This window comes from Eulemur rufifrons, chromosome 4 (assembly GCF_041146395.1).
Source record: "Eulemur rufifrons isolate Redbay chromosome 4, OSU_ERuf_1, whole genome shotgun sequence".
NCBI lineage: Eukaryota > Metazoa > Chordata > Mammalia > Primates > Lemuridae > Eulemur > Eulemur rufifrons.
In genome coordinates this window covers 13,897,951-13,912,882 of record NC_090986.1, presented here as the reverse complement: position 1 = coordinate 13,912,882, position 14,932 = coordinate 13,897,951, and the positions used below count along the sequence as shown (strand labels likewise).

The following is a 14,932-nucleotide window of genomic DNA, read 5'->3' as shown; positions in this document are numbered from 1 at the left end:
TTGTGTTGGCTGGATAATGGGTCCAAAGTTAGCAGGTTCTAATCCCTGGAATCTGTTACGTTAGAAGATAATCATGTTACCTTATAAAGAAAAAGGGTTTTTGCAGATGTGATTAAATTAAGGGTCTGAACTTGGAAAGATTATCCTGGGTTATCTGGGTAGGTTTTTAATCTAGCAGAGGAAGATTTGGCGCACACAGAGAGGAGAAGCGTATGTGAAGATGAAGGTAGAGGTGTATTGATGAGACCACAGGCAAGGATGCCAAGGAACACCAACAGACACCAGAAACTGGAAGAAGAAAGGAAGACTTTTCCAAGAGCCTCTGGAAGGAGTGTGGTCCAGCTGACACTGGATTTCAGACTTGTGGTTTCCAGAATTGTCAGAGAATAAATTTCTGTTGTTTTAATCTTTCAAGGTTGTGGTAATTTATTACAGTTTCCATAGGGAACTAATACGTATTTGGTAGAGGAAAATAGGGTGTCACTGTCACAAATACCAAAAACTAGCTTTGGAATTGGATAGAGAATAGTGGCTGAAAGAATTTTGGAAAGTATACTGTTAATGCAAAAAGTCTAGATTGCCTTGAAGAGATTTTGGTAGAAATTTGGGCATTAAAGGTGCTTCTCGTGAGGACTCAGAAGGAAGTAAGGAGCATAGTAAGAAAAGCCTGTATCATCTTAGCACTCTGGAGTGAGCCTAGGCCTATAGTTATACTCCAGTAGCATTGCATGAATCCTTTAGTTTGAATGTCACTGGATTCTTTTGCCAAAGGTGTTGTGCTTCTCAGGTTAACAAAAAAAAGAGACAAGCTGAATATTAGATTAGATTAGAATTAGCTTATAAAATGACAAGTATACTTTACAAACCAAAGGGACTCTGAAATTCAAGAGCCTGCAATCTAATCTCTGTTGTTTCACTTATAAAATTAGAAATTTAAATAGGATATTTGGTGAGGAAGCCTGTCTTAGTCCATTTTGTGTTGATATAAAGGATACTCGAGATGGCAATTTATAAAGAAAAGAGGTTTATTTGGCTCACGGTTCTACAGGCTGTAAGGAAGCATAGTGATGGCATCCACATCTGGTGAGGGCCTCAGGGAGCTTCCACTCGTGGCAGAAGGGGAAGGGGAGCCAGTGTGTGCCAAGATCACATGGCAAGACAGGAAACAAGAGAGAGGGGAGAGAGAGGCCAGGTTCCTTTTACCAGCCAGCTCACAAGGGAACTAATAGAGTGAAAACTCACTCACTACCAGCAGGATGGTACCAAGCTGTTCATGAGAGATCCACCAGCATGACCCAAACACTTCCCACCGGGCCCCACTTCCAACATTGAGGATCAAATTTTAATGTGATGTTTGGAAGGGTCAAATATTCAAACCATACTAGAGCCTTTATAAGTATTTTCATCCATCTTTTAGGGTTTTCAATACAATAATGCAGTCAACAATTTGAAGTCAAGCTATATAAGACGTTTCTTTTTTGCCTATAAAGGTGGTAATGTGGTTTGTTTCTATCAAATGTCAGTTTCCTCCTAAAGTGTCTCATTTTATTCAGTCAGCTTATAAACATGATTCAAATGCTATTGAAAGTGATTCTTCTACAATTTAAAAAGTTTTGTAACCTTGGGATGGTATTTTACCTTTCAGAGCCTTGGTTTCCTTATATGCAAAATGGGGATTGGGCTCAGTGGTTTCAATGGCCTCTTCCAGCAACAGCTTTCTCTGATTCTGAGTATATAGAAATTTAAAGTCATTTTAGACTCCCATAATATTGATCAAAAGTACAGGCTTCTTAAAATTATATGAATTTACTTTGAATAAGAATGCTCATAATTATATTTATCAACACTATGGATTAGTGAAAATTCAACTTCTGTTTCCACTGTTTTTTATCTAGGGCTATGCAATAAAAGACAATTTGTAGCAATGTTTAAATATATATATCTTAGATCAGTTTAAATGCTAGGGACCTTACTTATGAAAGCACTACACAACTCCTATTTTCACTTGTTAATTAAATATTAAAATTAGCAAATGGTTCACAAGCCAGTTGCAATGTCAATATAGGTATTGTCAATTATGTTGCATCTAACTTGGATTTATAGGCCCAATTTTAATAATAACACTGTTATAAGTGCTAAAGCACAAGTCTTCTTATTGACATGAATAACACACATAGGATATGACTATGCAAAAATATTAAAAATAAAGTCAACCGTATAGTAATAACTTTTCTTAAGATTGTCTAAATCCTGGGCAGCAAAATTTTAAAATGATTTTATAAGTACATTTATTACTTAAGTTACAATACAACAGTGTGTGTGTATATATTGCATGGAAGAATGAAAATATAGATCTTTCAAGGAAAGTATCAGTATTTATGCTGTTCAGATTAAAATATTAAAAGTCTGCTTCCAGTATTGCTGAGCAAGCTTCTACTGGACTTACCCAACAGTCAGATTCCAGAGCAAAGTAAAAGGATGGGAAGATGGCTATGGCATGTGATAATTTCCTTTTTAAAAAATAGCTCTTGTCTCATTAAATAGAGAATATAAACAGAGATAGAAATTATTTTTAAAAAATGAACTAAATAGAAATTCTGGAGTTAAATGTATAATAACTGAAATGAAAAATTCACTATACATGCTTAACAATAGACTCAAACTGGCAGAAGAAGGCATCAGAAAACTTGAAGATAGATTGATAGAAACTATGTAATGTGAAACACACAGAGAAAAGAATGAAGAAAAATAAACAGAGCCTCAGAGAATTGTACCAACATATGCATAATGCTAGCAGCAGAAAGAGAGGCAAGAAGGGAGCAGGAATAAAAAATCCAAAGATATAATTGCTGAAAACATCTCAAATTTGATGAAAAACATTAATCTACATATCCAAAGTCAAAGAAATTCAAGTAGGATAAAGCACAAAGTTATCCACACCTAGAAAGATCATAGGAAAAATGCTGAGAGACAAAGACAGAGAAGATTTTAAAAGCAGCATGAGAATAACAACTCATCATGTATGAGGAAATCCCAATAAGATTAACAACTGACTAATCTCCAGAATTAATTGAAGACAGAGGACAATGGTATTACATATTCAAAGTGTTGAAAGGGGACTGTCAAATAAGATTCTCATATTCAGCAAAACTCTTTCAGGGATGAAGATGAAATAAAATAATTCTGGAAACAAAAACACAGAACTTTTTGCTAGCAGACCCACTTCACAAGAAATACTAACATAAATTATTCACACTAAAAGCAAGTAAGCATGTATAGTAATCCAAATCCACACATAAAGAAAAACAAAGAGCACTAGAAAAGACATCATAAATGCATATTTATATTTATATATATACTGAAAATTAATTCTGAAATGTTGAAGGATTTTAGTGGTCACTGGAAGATTATAATTTATACTTCAGTATTTGATTTGACTCGTTATCCTTGGTTAATTATTGCTGGTATTGGTTGTTGATAAGTGATAATGAGATTTTCACATAAATTTTAAGCTACATCATGATTGCTTATCCTGAGTGTGGAAATATCAACATGGGTTTGGATTTTGTTTAAATTTGGAGATTGTTGAAAGCTCATTATTCAGTTTAAAATATGTAAACAGCTGTAGCCAGGAGATAACAGATTATACTTCTGGTTAATATTCTGGAAATCACCCCCTCTTTTTTTATACTAGTGGTAGAACAGAGAGGCTTATATATACTTTTTCTTTTTTTTCTTTCAACATATTTAGGGAGTACAAGTGCAGTTTTGTTACATGGATATGTTGTATAGCAGTGAGATCTAAGCCTTAATATTCCAATTACCCAAATAGTGTACCATGTACCCAATAGGTAATTTTTCATTCCTCACCCCCCTCTCACCCTCACACCTTTGGGAGGCTTATATTTAAAGGAGATAAAAAGTTAGAAGGTTTCAAGTTTAGTATATCCAGAAGTAATTAACAGAACGTACAATTGTGAATTCTTATTAACTCATCTATTAGACATGTTTTATGACTGTGTAAAAGTATCTAATATAGTTTTTATAAATTTTCATATAAAATTATATTTCTGTTCAAGCAATCAGACTTGGTAATAAATTGAGAACAAGTCTTTAACTTTGTATTTGAGCAGCAGAAAAACACAGAAGTCTTTGATTCATTGTAGAGTACTAAACAAAATGGAATTTAATTGTACTTGAGATCATATATATGTACAAATATATATACATATATATACATATGTGTGCGTATATCTCTTCTGCTGTTTTTCTTTCGTAGATAAACAGTGATGTTGTTAAGTTGAAGTGTAGATGTATTTTCAGTGTTTCCAGTATTGCCAGATTGGTTTCTAAAACAACTTTATTATTTTACATTTTCAAAAAAGGACCCTTTGCTCACATCTTAACTAGCAATACAGAAGTAATAAATCAATCATCAATCTTATATTTATTAAATTTCATTACTTGGATTATTTTGGTTTTTTTTTCCCTTTCTGACTTCTTCAGATGATTATTTAATTCTTTTGAATGTCATTGTGTTTATATTATAGCTTTGTTTTCAAAGTTATAATTTTTTTTAATGAGTACAGCTTTTGCTGTGGCCCGTATGTTTTGGTATAAATTGTTTTCCTTCTCATTGCTTTCGAGGTAGCTTCTAACTTCAGTTTTACATACCTCTTTGATACAAAAGTGATCTGTAAATGTATGTTTATATTTTCAAGTAAACAACTCTTTGATCAGCTTTTTTATAATAATTTTTAAAAATTCTAGTCATCTCTGTCACTTGTTTTGTGTGTATGTTGGGAGTATTCTGTGCTCTCCTGTGACTGCTTAGCATGTCTTAAACATCTCCTTAGTTTTTCTTTCTGGGCTCAGCTAGTGCAGTCTAGTCCCAGGCAGTAGAAAATCAAGTCATCTCTAACCTAGGAGCCAGCATTGTACTAGCAGGAAACTTCCAGTCTACTGATGAGGTATCTAAGGGAGGACTTTGTTTCCTGTGATCCCTTGATGGTCTCCCAGCCTCAGGGACAGGGAGGACTAACCCTAACCATCTGATTCCTTTGTGGGCTCTCAGAGGTCCAGGAAACTTGGCACATTCATGTGAGGCTGATGGTGGCCCCTGCCCACAGATTTCTGCTCACCCATCCTATCCAAGACCCGCTGAGATTTGGGTCTCAGATATAGTAATGTAAATTCTTACTTTGGAGAAAAAAACTGCATATCATATTTCTCTGTCTAGGGACAATTAGAGCCAGAGGCCTCTCACTAACACCCAGTTACGTCTATGCTCTCCTGCAGTTTGGCTGAGAAAAGAGATAATTTAATTATACTCTAATTGAAAGTAGTATTGAGATAAACAGAAATTTCTTAAAAATACACACATAAAAACTGTGATTCAAGAGCATTAAATCTGAAAGCAGTTACACAACAAATTGAGGAGATAAAAAAATAAATCTGACATATATAACTCTTGAGTTTGAGTTCTTAAAAAAGCAGATTTTTTTCTCCTAACAGTGACAAAAAGTAAGCTCCAATAAATACATGCACAATTCTCTTTTTAATATAACTAGTAGGAAATAGAAATCATGTCCATTCACCCACATTATAATTTTGTATAAGAAAAGACCAGAATTGTCTATTTTGAATAACATGTTATTACTTCATGGTTAAATTACACAGAGTATATGATGTATATCCAAAGGAAATAAAATCACTATGTCAAAGAGGTATCTGCACACCCATTTTAATGGCAGCACTATTCATAATAGCCAAGACATGAAATCAACCTAAGTGTCTACCAACAAATAAGTGGATTAAGACATGTAATATAACAGGATGGAAGAGTATTCAGCCACATAAAGAATGAGCTACTGTTATTTGCAGCCACATGGATGATCCTGGGGGATATTATGTGAAGTGAAATAAGCCAGGCACAGAAAGACAAATACTGCATGTACTCATTCATATGTGGAATCTAAAAAAGTTGATCTCATAGGAGTTGAGAGCAGAATACTGGTTAGTACAGGCAGGGGGAAAGGAGGATGGGAAAAAGTTGGTCAACGTGCCCAAAGTTACAGTTAGGAGGAAAAAGTTCCGATGTTGCATTACACAGTAGGCTGACCATAGCTAGCAATAATATATTGTATATTTCAAAATAGCTATAAAAGAGGATTTTGAATGTTCTCACCACATAGAAATGATAAATATTTGAAGTGATGGATATGCTAATTATCATTGTATATGTATCAAAACATCATGCTGTACCCATAAATATGTAAATTATGTGTCAATTAAAAATTAAAAAAATTAAAAATAATTATACACAGTTATTATCATTTAGCCTTCTAAATCAAGTTGCACTATAACTATAATAGCAACTGACTGTATATACGGTCTACCAGAAAACAACATTTTTTTTTTAAATGTAAGAATTATTTTTATCAAACTATTTTCCACGTCCTAGTGCTTTAGGATGCCAGTTTTACCTAGACATATTTTTAGGTGCATCCACATGTCTAGAAGAGCTATTTTCTCCTTGCTTGACTGGTCCAAATCCTTATGAAAGACAACTCTTTTCTCAAAGAAGGAAGTATAGAAGAAATCCCCCAAACCTGTAATTCTTGATAGTACTATATAGCCAGAAATTGATAATTCAACTTTTTAAATATTTTTGAGGTTGTCCATGTAAAAACTTAGTCAAAGAGTGAATGTTTATTTTCTGCTGTGTTTCTGCCCCTTGGAGAAACACATAAGTTATATTCTTTTCAATCCTATATGTCCACTTCTGAGTGGATGGGACAATTTGGACAATCCCAAAGACATGGTATTTCAATTTTTATATTAAATTTGCTATACTTACATTACACAAGAATGCTTTACTTTTGAGTTGAGAAGGGTGTAAAAGTAGTGAAATACTAATGTGAGACACTGGATATTATATTGGTTGTAAGCTCACCATACAATCTGTGGCTTAGATACAGTAACTTTTTCTCCCTGAATAAACTTGTCGTGTGGTGTGTTATTCAATGAATATGAATATGCTTTTTGTTTAACCAAATTTCAGTTAAATTATTGTTAAACCATTTCCTCTGCAGGAAACAGATTCTTGATTTATGGAGTAATAACTTCCTTTTGTTCATCTAATAAGAAATTCAAGAGCCATGAACACCACTTCGCTTTCTACCTATGTTTAGAGAAAATGCAATTGCCCAATCCCTGTGGAGAGCATGCCAGTTGCAATGCCTGTTTGCCCTGCATCTGGGTCAGAGGGAAGCCATTTTGCTGCCTTTTGTGAAAGAAGCACTATCTTATTATTTGCACAGCGTTGCCCATTGCTTCAACCAGCATTGGGTAGTTTTAAAATGACCTAAACGTAGGCTGGTCAGTAACTTTCTCTTGAGGTGGTCAGGCACGAGAGTTTCTGCCCAGTAGAGCAACAAAGGCAGAGGTAGTTCCCTAATGCATCAAATCATTCCCTCTCTTTGGCATTTTTACCGAAGAAGATAGAGAGCAGTGATCCAACAGAAGTGGAGGAATGTCAACTCACAGAGATACCCAGTGGCTCCAGGGTGTCCTGAGTGGAAAGTAGAGAGTAGCTGGTTTCTAGCACTGCCTTGAATCCTTTGGTTTCTACACGTATTTAGGTCATACTCATACACACACAAATAATCTGAGTGAATCCCAATTACTTTCAGTGAGAGGGGCTTGATACTATCCCCAAACAAATGCCATTTTTTATTGCAAGGTTATCCAGTATACCTCACCACGATTGACCTGGAGCAAGGCCTGTGGCAAAAGGATTGTAGTTGTGTTTACAAACTTACTTGTAAAAGACTTCCACCTGAGAAATTAGATAATTGCTTATTTTGGGGGCCAAGATAGTAGTAAGTCACTTAAAAATACCTTTGGAACGTGAAGAAGCAAAGGGAAAAAAATGACAGTCCCAAAGGGGAAAATGAATAAGTCTGATGACATCATTTCGTAGTGAGAAATTGAGGAAATAGGAACTCATCAGAGGGTAACTGGGTGACACCTGATAAAAGTGAAGATGTGCCTACCCTTCAGCAGGTGTTTGCTTGGGAAATCCTTGCAGATGTTACAAAGACAATTATATAAAAATGTGTATTGCAACACTGTTTATAATAGTGAAAGATATCTCAATTCTATTTTGAATGTAATGAATAAAAGTGAATGAAAAAACTGGAAGCATCCTAAATGTAGTTCATTTCCACATTCCTGTAAGCCTCACTGCAAATCTCAGGGACAGTGACTATCATCATCCCATTGCACAGATGAGGAAACTGAATCAGAGAGGTAACATACTTTGCCCAAAGAGAGCGAAGAATAGAGGTAGGATTCACACCCTGGAAGCCTGGTTTCAGAGTCCTTACCTCTATATTAATTATTTCTGTAACTTTCTTTCTTAAGTAGCATAGACATGTGGCGTGAGATAGAGCTAATGCTCAGCAGTCCTGGCATAGAGGGGAGGAGTGACTACCCTGGGGTTGGTAAGTGCTCAGAGACATTTGTTGAATCAATATTGAGGTGCTGGGGGCAAATATGCCAGGAACTACTAAATGTCCAGGAACCAGCTATCAAAACGAGACAGGATTGGAATGAGTGGAACAGTCCCTGCAGCTCCAACAAGTCTGACAACAGTTTAGAAACTAAAACGACTCCAGGTCTATAGAGGACGTTTTGTACACATACCTGTTAGACTGGAACACAGTGAACTTACTGTGGCAGTTGTAGATAAGCTACTTTAAAGTAGTTAATGCTAGCAGTGAGGCATTTGGAGCTGGAGATAAGACCAATTGTCCTCAACACAGTATTGATGTGAGCAGGGACTTGAAGCTTCAGAACTCAGAGCAGCAAAGGTGAGACCAGACTCCCCGAGACAGGCCCACCACCTGCATAATTGACTCCAAGGCAGTGGGTCTCAGAAGGAAAAAGTTTATGCATGTTTTCCTTAAAAATGTAGCCACCGTATTTAGAGAACCCTTCTGATAGCTAATCTAAATCTGTCTCTAAAATTTAGTCTCACACATTCTTTTCATTACATTGTTAAGATAACAAGAAGAATTCCCAGTGGACTTCCATTTCTCCTTTACGGATACTTCATTTTATTTTGTACTTGAAGACTGTTAATAAATCACTCTCCAGATAAGTACAATTCAGTGCTAAGGCACTTAGCTTATCTGACCTTCCCATTAATTATTTTTATTACACCAGTAGGAACTTTTAACGTCCTTTTTCCTCTTCCTTATAAAGCCACATGGCCCCGAGTAGACACAGATCTCTCACAGTGCTTAAGGGCGAGCTCCTTAAACATGTGGATCTCTTAACAGTTACCTCTCGGGTATGCCAATCTGAACTCCAGGTTTCCTCGGGAGATTTAACGGGCCTTGAATCTACTTGAGCATGAGTGTTTTGAGATGGCCCTAAAATTCTTACAAAAACTGAAAGTGAAATGCGGAAGACAGATTGAGCAATCCTTTAGAAGGGCAAGCACCCGTCAACCTACTGTACAGTCAGGGCAGAGATGCAGAAAGGCAGAAAGAAGAAAATTCAGGAGGACTCTCCTGAGGGGCTGAGCCCAGCTCTGCACTGTAGTAAATGCAGGACACCACCAAACACAGATAACAGGAAATGATCCATTCCCTGTGGTCACTGATTCTAAAGGCCCCAACCTTCAAAGCTCAAGGAGTGAAGTGGGTGATTCCATGGAGAGCGAGCAGTCACGCCTTTCTTCTAGCCTCAAAAAAAGAGAAGAAATGAAACCGAAGGAGTGTGTTGCCATCCTCCCGCAGAAGGAAAGCCCCTCTGTGCGAGTCTCCAGAGATGGACAGCTGCTGGCTGCAACCTTGCTGCTGGCACTGCTGTCCAGCTGCCTGGCGGTGGTGTCTTTCTACCAGGTGGCCACCCTGCAAGCGGACCTGGTGAGCCTCCGGGCGGAACTGCAGGGCCACCACGCTGAGCGGCTGCCCGCCCCTCCTGAGGAAGCTGCAGGAGTCCCCAAGGCTGCTCTGGGGGAAGCTCCAGCTGTCACCCCAGTACTGAAAGTGAGTTTGCAGCAGCTGCAGCCTCAGGCACAATTCTGTCTACACAACTGCCTCCGCCATCCTCAGCTGTTTTTCCAATAACTTGGGGTTTTTCTGTTCACAGGAGATCTTTGCACCACCAGCTCCAGGAGACAGCAACTCCAGCCGGAGCCGCAGGAGTAAGCGTGCCCTTCAGGGGCCAGAAGAAACAGGTATGTTTTGAACACAGAAGCTTTTCGGAGTCAGGGGTTACAGTGTTCACAGGTGTAGAGAATAACATCAGGTTTGGGGCAGCTAGAGGTGAGCATTATTACCTCTAGGAACCTCTTAAATAGAGACTATGAAATTTGTCATTTAAACCAGACACGGCTTTATAGCAAAGCCCCAGCACTGGCAAATTCAATAGGACGCGCAGTGTGCTTTGTCCTCCAATGAGCAGATTGTGTGGGAAGTTGTTTCTATCTGTGCATAAATATTTGTGCATTAAGCACACAAGATAAAAAAGGGGCATGTGTTTTTTCTCAAACTGTGTACTCCTATGTGAGAAGCATTATCCATCATTCCAGAAAAAAAACAAAAAAGCACTCCACGCTACTGTTAATTGGACTTTGTTTACCTGGGTTGTAGCATGTCAGTTAAAGACAGATAGTGCCCGAGGGTGGGCGTTGCATGCCGTGAAACCAAGTAAAGATCATGATGGAAATCCTTATATGTTATGCTTTAATTTTGTTTCTTTTAAAAGAAGATTATTTTACACACACACTCACACTCCACACACACACTGATTTTAAGGCTTTCCTTTAAGGGATACTTTACCAGGAGATGCATGTGTTTATACTCTTCTTGTAAGTTCTTTGGCAATTTCTACCTTTCTTCACGCTCTGCTCGTTCCACAGAATGTTGTAGAGTTAGTAGGTCCTACCAAGATAATCTATTCTAATTCTTTCATTTCAAAGATGTGAAAACAATACTTATATGAAATTTATTAACATTATAACAAATCCTTGGTATTATTTTCCTTTTTTATTGAAAGAACATTATTTGAGCACCTGGAACATACCAGGTGAGTATAGAAAAGAATAGGTATTTTCACACATACTATTTCATTTAACCTTCACAGTGACTCTGTGAAGTCCACAGAACACATATAATTATTTATGTACCTGCATGAGAGACACTGGGAGAGACAGACACGGTGCCCTTCCATTACACACATGCTCACACACACATATGTGCACATGCGAGGGGCCCTATGTATAAACTTATTTTTTTGTTATGTGCCATATTCATGGAAAACAATTCTTCCTTATTTTATAAAACCATAATTTTTGGTATCTAGTTACTATATCTTTGTTCCAGTTATCAGAAACAATTGGATTTAAACATTTTAAAGTTAAGAAATAGTCACATTTTTATTATTTTAATACCTGTCAGTTATTTTTGTAGTTTGTATTTTGTCATCTACATTTTATACATAATTGAAAATAACACAGCATATATACTATGGTATATTTTTTATTTTCACTTATCAAACCATAATCGTCTTTCCTATTTCTAAGTAATTCTCATATATCAGCATTAATTTGCTACCATCCAACTATTTAACATGGTTCTTTCCTTTTTTGTGTGTGGCTGTAATACAGCATGTTAAATTTTTGTGCAGGACTCTTTTGTTTCTGAGGAATTTTTTATTCGGTATAAAATCTACAGAGTGAACTTTCTGAGCTAAAGAGAATGAACATCTTTAACATTCTTGCTACCTACTGCCATATTGTTTTCAAAATGAGTTACAAATGTATGCAATCAAAAATGCAGTGTACCAGTTCTCCACATTCTTACAGTTTATCTTTTAAAATTTATTTTGGCCAGTTAAGTAGTTGTAAAACAATATCTTATATTACTGGTTTGCCTGTTTTTACTAATAAGAATGAACTTCTTTCTGCACAGTTTGATTACTTCTATGTTTATCTTATGCTAATTTTTGTTATATAACTTTCCTCATTTTTCTGCACTAATCTTTTTATAACTTTGAACAAACTTTCTTAGACATATTTATAAAAATTTTGATGCAAATATTTTCATTGTTGTGCTGCTTTTCTTGTGCAGAGATTTTGCATCTGTATACATTGTGATAATCTTTTCCTTTTGATATTCTCTAATAAATTAAAACTAAAAATATATTTGTTCATGATCTCTTAAGTAGTTTACTCTCTTCCCTACTATTTTGGCTTTTTCATAGTTTAGTGTTTTGTTTGCTTTTAACTCATTAATTCTTCTGGTGTTTGTTTTGATGAATCTTCTCATATTGGCTTTAACTTCCCCCTTCCTCTCTATTTTTTTCCTTCCAAACTGCTATCTCAACCAAATGTATTAAATAATTCTTGTTAACTTCTTTGTTTTGGGAAGCTTACTGCACATTATGTTAAGTTCCTCATATAGTTGCATCTATTTGAGGCTCTCTGGTTTTTCCATTAATTTATTATTCTATTTATCTGCTTTAAAAAATCTATTTTAAGTATTTTTGTATTATAATGGGCTTCAATATCTAGTTGGGTCTGGATTCCTCAATCTTTTTTAACCTCCTCAGTAGTATTCTCATTTCTAAATGTTACTTTTAAAAGTAAAACTTAACTTTACCATTCTAAAGAGGATATAGACGCATTACAGCAGATTTGAGAAGAATAATAGAGTAAGAAATAAAAAATGTCTCGAGTTACAGTTTCCCAAAATATCCTCTATTAATATTTTTACTTACTTGTGCTTTTGTGGCATCCCAAAATTGTATACCGATGAAAATCTTTCACCAAATATTTTGCAATTTGTGGAAAGTTTGGAGAATAACAGAAAACTCTAACAAAGTGAATTAAAATTTACCCAGATTTCCACAGCCTAGAGGTAATCACTATATTCTTTTCATGTTTTGGCTTAAACTTTTTTAATAAATCTTTGATATAGTGTGTGTGTGTGTGTGTGTGTGTGTTTCTGTATATATATACATATACATATACATATACATACATATATAGAGAGCACATAGTTGAGCCTTGAACAACATGAGTTTGAACAGTGATAATCTTTTCCTTTTGATATTCTCTAATATTCTAACAAATAGAAAAATTTTTTGAGATTTGAAAAAACCTGAACTACATAGCTTAGAAATAATAAAAAGCTTGAGAAAAAATTAGATATGTCATAAATTCATAAAATATATGTAGATATTAGCCTATATTATTATTTGCTACCATAAAATTTGCACAAATCTATTATAAAAAGTTAAAATTTTCCATAATGTACTCATACAATACTCAGAGACCACACATGGCACCATTCACAGTTGAGAGACTTGTAAATGAACATAAAGATGCAGTATTAAATCATAACTGCATAAAATTTGCTGTAGTACGTACTGTACTACTGAAATAGTTTTATAGACAGTCCCTGTTGCTATCGTACTGAGCTCAAATGTTGTATCTGCTTAAAGCTGTGTGATGCTAATCATGTTTGTGTGAGTCGCCTATCCGGTAAATTTTGTAATACAGTAAAAAGTGATGTCTCATGATTTTCAAGTATTTTTCGTCGAGTTTAGTGCAATATCGTAAACCTTGAGCAATACCATGAGACCCATATGAAGTGCCACTAGTGATGCTGGAAGTGCGCTCAAGAAGCAAAGTCATGATATTACTGGTGACCCTTGCACAACACAGTTTTGACTATGTGGATCCACTTCTATGTGGATTTTCTTCCACCTCTGCCACTCCTGAGACAGCAAGACCAGCCCCTTCTGTTCTTCCTCCTCATCAGCCAGGCCAATGTGAAGACGACAAGGAGGAAGACCTTTATGATGATCCACTTCTACTTAAGGAATAGTCAATGTATTTTCTCTTCTATATGATTTTTAAATGGCATTTTATTTTCTCTGGGCTACTTTATTGTAAGGATACAGTATATAATATATAGAACATACAAAATAGGTGTTAATCAACTGTTTCTGGTGAGGCTTCTGGTCAACAGTGGGCTGTTAGTAGTTAAGTTTCTGGGGTGTCAAAACTTATGCATACATTTTTGACTGTGTGGGGTCAGTACCCCTAATCCCTACATTCTTTAAGAGTCAGTTGCATATGTTTATACATAGTGTGTGTGTAAATATATAACATAGTATATATATTGATAACATTCATAAATCCAAGATGGAAGATTTGAAGATAAGAATGTTAGTGGCAGGTAATATCTACTATTCCTTGTCAGTGAAATTATCTTGAATGTTGTTCTAGACACTATTCATTAGTAGAGAGAAAATTTATTTTGTTTAGCACTAATCAAAATTAATATATATGTACCCAAGGAAGTTGTGTGAAACTCAATGATTTTTTTAAGAGGATCTTTTTTTTGGAAATGAGAAAGTTCTATGAAGCTTAAATCTATGCAGTTTTCTTTGATTTTTGTTTACAATCTAGTCATTCTGATTTATTTTCAGTAAGACTCAAAAACCTTAGGTTGCCCTTTTTACTTTCAAAGCATTAATTTATGTTCTTACTTATTAATTGTCTACATATGTTTTAGAACCACATATTCTTATTGGCACTTCACACAAACAGCAGGCGAAGGGACGGCGTTACCGTCAGCCCACGTGCCCACTCCATACTCCTGTCCTTCCCGTCATCCCAAGGGTAAACACTGCTTTTACTTAATTTTACCATTTAGCACTTTGGCTCCAGTTTTGTTTTTCTTAATTATTTTGTGTTTCAAATTAAAATCCTATTCAACTTAAAATATTTCATAAGATCATTTTTGATTATAGTATAATAAACAGAAATGTGGGGAAATCCAGAATTAACAAATTGCCAAATAGCTCATATTAGCCAAAACTTCACTTTTAAGCTCATAAGTGTGTT

At 35.6% G+C, this 14,932-nt stretch overlaps 1 protein-coding gene across 1 annotated transcript in view; it reads left to right on the top strand.

The window, feature by feature from the left end:
• The first annotated feature begins 9,274 nt into the window (after positions 1-9,274).
• The window catches only part of TNFSF13B (TNF superfamily member 13b), a 39,782-nt gene continuing 34,124 nt past the window's right edge, over positions 9,275-14,932 (top strand). Inside the window, exons 1-3 of the mRNA XM_069466936.1 lie at positions 9,275-9,358; positions 9,639-10,061; positions 10,165-10,252. Of these exons, the coding sequence (XP_069323037.1) occupies positions 9,275-9,358; positions 9,639-10,061; positions 10,165-10,252 (595 nt within the window). The remainder of the gene's footprint in view (positions 9,359-9,638; positions 10,062-10,164; positions 10,253-14,932) is intronic.